The sequence below is a fragment of the Orycteropus afer genome, unplaced genomic scaffold, assembly GCF_000298275.1.
Source record: "Orycteropus afer afer isolate SDZICR_OR568_19922 unplaced genomic scaffold, OryAfe1.0 scaffold00040, whole genome shotgun sequence".
Taxonomy (NCBI): domain Eukaryota; kingdom Metazoa; phylum Chordata; class Mammalia; order Tubulidentata; family Orycteropodidae; genus Orycteropus; species Orycteropus afer.
Window position 1 is genome coordinate 3,434,519 of NW_006921627.1, and position 5,129 is coordinate 3,439,647.

The following is a 5,129-nucleotide window of genomic DNA, read 5'->3' on the forward strand; positions in this document are numbered from 1 at the left end:
TGATATCCCTTGTTCCACGTCCTCTTCTGAATCCAGCTTGCACCTCTGAAGTTCTCTGTCAATATACTGCTGCAACCGTTTTTGAATTATCTCCAGTAAGATCTTACTTGTGTGCGATATTAATGATATTGTTCTATAATTTCCACAATCTGTGGGATAATAAGCAATAGGCTTATTATGGTTTAAAGACCAAATTGTTATTGTTAGCTGCTTTCAAGTTGGCTCCCAACTCATAGCTATCCCATGCACATTGGAACACCTGCCTATTTCTGCGCCATCCCCATGGTTGATTGCAGATCAGACTGTTGTGATCCATAGAATGTTCACTGGCTGATTTTTAGAAGTAGATGGTCAGGTCTTATTTCCTTGACAGTCTCAGTCTGGAAGCTCTGCTGAAACCTGCTCAGCATCAAAGAAACACATAAGCCTCCACTGACAGACAAGCAGTGGCTCTGTGTGAAGTGCATCTGCCAAACACGAAGACGGTTCTCACACATGAAAGGTGAGAATTAAATCACTGAACTGCCAATTCCTCATGAAAGGCCAAATCACACTATGCTTATTGTAGGCAAACAGTTTTTTAAATCCCGTAAGCTACCAATCTATCTTGTGGGTGTAGGGTGTAAAGGTATGTCTGCGTACCCACATACAAATAATCATCTTTCACAGTAAGCACAATCTAGTCAAGAGTATAAAGCTGGTCTTACAAAGTGCTACCAAGAATGAAAGAAATAACCTTAACCTTCTGCTTGCCATAACAGTCTGTATTACTGCAAAGTTCCAGTGCAATCTGTATAAAAGACCTGAAAGGACAAAAGTCTCCAAAGTTCAAACCCACAACACTGTTACCTATATAACAAGTATATCCCTTAAGCACTGTAAAGCTGGTATTCCAAGTAGAGGTTTTCAAAGTATTTTCAATCACAATCCACAGAAAAGAACTGCATTTCATATATTGTCCATATCTATATACATATATATATACACACACACACCTATTTAAAACTAAGAAGTTCCATCAAATAACACAAAATTTTAAGTGTATATTATTTACTACATACATTCACCTCAACAATTTTTATACTGTTCTGTTGTTTCATTGTTTAATGCTGGTTGTAACACATAAAATTAATTTCACAACTCACTACCAAAAGGCTGGAGGCTCAAATCCACCAGCCACTCTTCAGAAGGAAGACTGGGCAATCTACTTCTGTAGTGGTATTTCCTTGGAAAGTCAAGGAGGGGTCACTAAAAGTCAGATCCAACTCAACAGCAGTGAATTGTTTGGTTTTGGTTTTATTGGGCACAACCCAGTTTTTGAAACCCTATACCAGAGTCACAACATTGAATGCATGCTACACAATGCCAAGATTCCAAAGCTCATAGCAAAACATCTGCAACAATGATTTTCTCTTGTTCATAGATAGTTGTATCTTTGCTCTCTAGATATCGTTGCTTGAATAATTTAAAGGTTGATCTCTGCTCTAAGGAATGAAAGGAAATATTAAAATCTGCCTTCTGTTTTCAGAATTATACTGACTCCCAAAGTATGCACTAGAGATAAACAGTATGTGGAGAAGTAGTTTCAGCATGCAATTAGAATTTCCCAAAAAATATCACTGATAACGTCTTAACTAAATTATGGTCAAATTAGAAAGGCTACATAGTAAAACTAGAAAAACCTCCTATCTCTTCTCCCTTAAACAAGATAATGCGGATATAACATAACATCAAGCATCAATCAACAGGAAAGATGTAACTATGAAATCAAATAATACAGGAGCTAATTTAAGCCTGACACTTCAAATTATCTGGAACAAAAAAACTGTTCCTTCTTGAATGACATCCATTCTCTTTTCAACATCCTCATACATTTTTAAAATTTATATCCCACCTCTAGCCATATCCCTTTAAGTTTTTGTTTTATTTACCATCCTTCCATCTTAACTTACTTTTTTATGATGGAAAGAAATAACAGGTGCCTCTAAAATGGGCTCCAAATCTTCTTCTTGGTGGATGTCATCATCACTTCTCCTTGTCTCATCAAGTTGGTGCCCTTTTCTGAGCCTTATATCTGGCTCTGGAGTCCTGCTGCACCGCAACCGGTTTTCTTCTGTCTCGTTCATGGGATACCCAAGCCTTTCTTACAAAGAGGTCTTTCTTTCTGTCCCTTCTTGGGAGCGTGTACTTTCAGAATAGTGAGTTGATCCTAAGGAAAAGAAAGTTTTGAATAAATTATATTTTAAGTAAATGTATTAAATGAATGCTGGTCAAAGACATTGGTTATATTAACTAACACATATTCAAACAAAAGCAATCATTAAGAGTGATAGAATAGTAAGTTATAAAAAAACAAATTTTCTGATAGGAAAGATCACTAAAACCTACTATTAAATGAAAAAAGAAAAAAGCAGGGCATAAGGCATGTATAGTTGTGTTTCCATTTTATGTTATAAAAATACATAATCATACGTGTATATATATACATAAAAAAACTCACTGCTATGTTCCCGACTCACAGAGACCCCTTTGGGTTTCCGAGGCAGTATCTCTACAGAAGTAGATTGCCCAGTCTTCCTTCCAAGGAGTGGCAGGTGGGTTTGAACCACCAGCCTTCTGGTTAGCAGTCAAGTACCTTAGGCACTAGGCCACCAGAGCTCCATATACAGAATACTTATTAGAAAATATTCAAAACTCCTCTTGATACACAAGGACAGAAGGAACAATTTAGGGTCTGGAGTGAGACTTATGTTCTACTTTGTATTCAATTAAAATAATCGCTAACTGCAGAAGAATATATTCAGATTGTATGCATTATAGCCGGGTTTTACACATCAATCTCATTTAAACATCACAATGACCCAAAGAATATTCTTATTTCTACTTCACAGGTGAACAAATCAAAACTCAGGGAAGGTAACTAATTCAGCCAAAAACTGAGCTCTCCTCCCAGGTTCCTGTTTCATTTCAACTATTCCCTGGCTCCACCACCACCACCACACACACAAATGATGATGATGATAATAATAATAGTAATAATAAATTCTGCTGTACCTCAAATATTTCTTTTATGATTCATCAATCTGCAAACTTTACACATGTTTCACCATTCTTATGAAATAAGCAGAGTCTGAATATATAAGCACTTTATTGGTACACTGTTTTACATTCAAATTGCTTAATGCCTGACATTTCAACATTTTTTAATTGCTCTGAACTCTAATTAGATTACCCTAGAAGGCAAGAAACTCAAATCTAGAGCATACTCTTTTTATATCTTTCTGAGTTCCCAGAAAGTACTATGCATATAAATGTTTAATGAATATCTGATGGATGATATTTTAATGTCCATGAGTGGTAAAAACACTTTCAGAAATCATCAATATTTCTAAACTGGCCTGCAGTAAGATTCCTAGGGTTCAATTCTTTTCCAATCTTTGGCATTCTACCCCTTACCTCAGAGTGCACAAGCTTATTTTTAGACACTTAATTACATATCCGAATACAGCAATTGTCACAGCCACTATGACAAGAATACCAAAACAGGAAGAGACCAGGATGCATGCTATGCTCATAAATCCCTAAGAGTCAATGTTCTTACTGGGGGAAGGGTAAAGTATGGCAAGAGGGGGTGGACCTAGATACCAGAAAAAGAAGGTAAGAGATGTATTTACTTACCATTTATATATATTATTATCATACACGTACTACCAAAGAATTTTGTCAACTGTTGATTTCATAAATCATGTGAGTTTGCTGCAGGATTTTACTAGGTAGGGGCTTTCAGAGTTTACAGAGCAAGAACAAACACAAATGTTTAAGGGTCACCAAACCTGGGTAGATCCCTATCGTTTAAGGGCCTAAGCAAGCATATTACACTACCAAATCTAACCAAACTCAACTGCTATAGAGTTGGTTCCAACTCATAGCGACCCCTCTTGGGTTTCTGACGCAATATCTCTATGCAAGTAGACTGAAAATTTATGCTATCAAACAAATCCTGTAGAGGAAACAATGTTAATGATTTACATTATTTACCACTTACAAAGCCATTTCACACCCACTTTTTCATTTTGTTTCACAGAACATTTATTGAGGGTCAAAAATATTTTAAATTTTGTACCAAACAATTTGCATATGGTATCTCATATTATAAAGACAGCCCTCTGAAGTATTACTATCCTCCATTTTAAAGATGCAGAAACTGTAACTCAGAGATTATGTTAACTTATTCAAGGTCACCTAGCTACAAAGAGAAGCAGCTAGGGTTTATATCCACATCTTTCTGGCCCTCACGAAGTTCATGTTCTTTCTATTACCCAACAAAATTAAAACGGGGAAAAAAAGAAAATAGAAGAATTTGAACCCTAGTCATTTGGTTTACATGGTAAGTAAACTATAGAATCACGATCTTTATTCTCAAATTATACCAAGTAGAAATCTTTCCCAAAAGTGTCCTTGAAATATGACCACAAAAAATCTCTTATAAGCAGGAGCTATATATGGAGGAGCACTGCTCATCTATGACAATATAAATGAAGTGCTTTATTAGTTAGGGGAGCTCTGGTGGCATAGTGCCTAAGGCATTTGACTGCTAACCAGAAGATTGGTGGTTCAAACCCATCAGCTATTCCTCAGAAGGAAGGTTGGGCAATCTACTTCCATAGTGATACCACCTTGGAAACCCAAGGAGGGGTCGCTATGAGTTGGATCTGACTCAACAGCAGTACGTTTGGCTTTGGGTTTATTAGTTAGAATTGGTGAATTCATTCAAACAACCATACTTTTACTGATTATGGAAGATAAGAATACATCAAAATAGGGGGTAAGAGGAGATAAAGCACTTCTAAACAAACCTTAAAATGTTACTGAGGATCTACCAAAAAAAATCCTAGAATAAATAAGGAGTTTAGCAAGATCACAGGATACAAGATCAACACACAAAAATGAACTGTATTTCTATATACTGACAATGAATGAATATGTGGAAACAAAAACACAACAGCATTTATAATTGCTCCAAAGAAAATACTTAGGCATACACTTAACAAAACATGTACAGGATCTATATGCTGAAAGCTACAAAATGCTGATTAAAGATATCAAAGATCTAAGTATATAGGAACATA

The 5,129-nt window shown here is 36.0% G+C and overlaps 1 protein-coding gene across 1 annotated transcript in view; it reads right to left on the reverse strand.

Annotated features, from left to right (window-relative positions):
- Positions 1–2,126, reverse strand: part of ADIPOR2 (adiponectin receptor 2) — a 48,479-nt gene extending 46,353 nt beyond the window's left edge. The window contains exon 1 of the mRNA XM_007937031.2: positions 1,953–2,126. Coding sequence (XP_007935222.1) covers positions 1,953–2,126 — 174 coding nt within the window. The remainder of the gene's footprint in view (positions 1–1,952) is intronic.
- Positions 2,127–5,129: the final 3,003 nt, after the last annotated feature.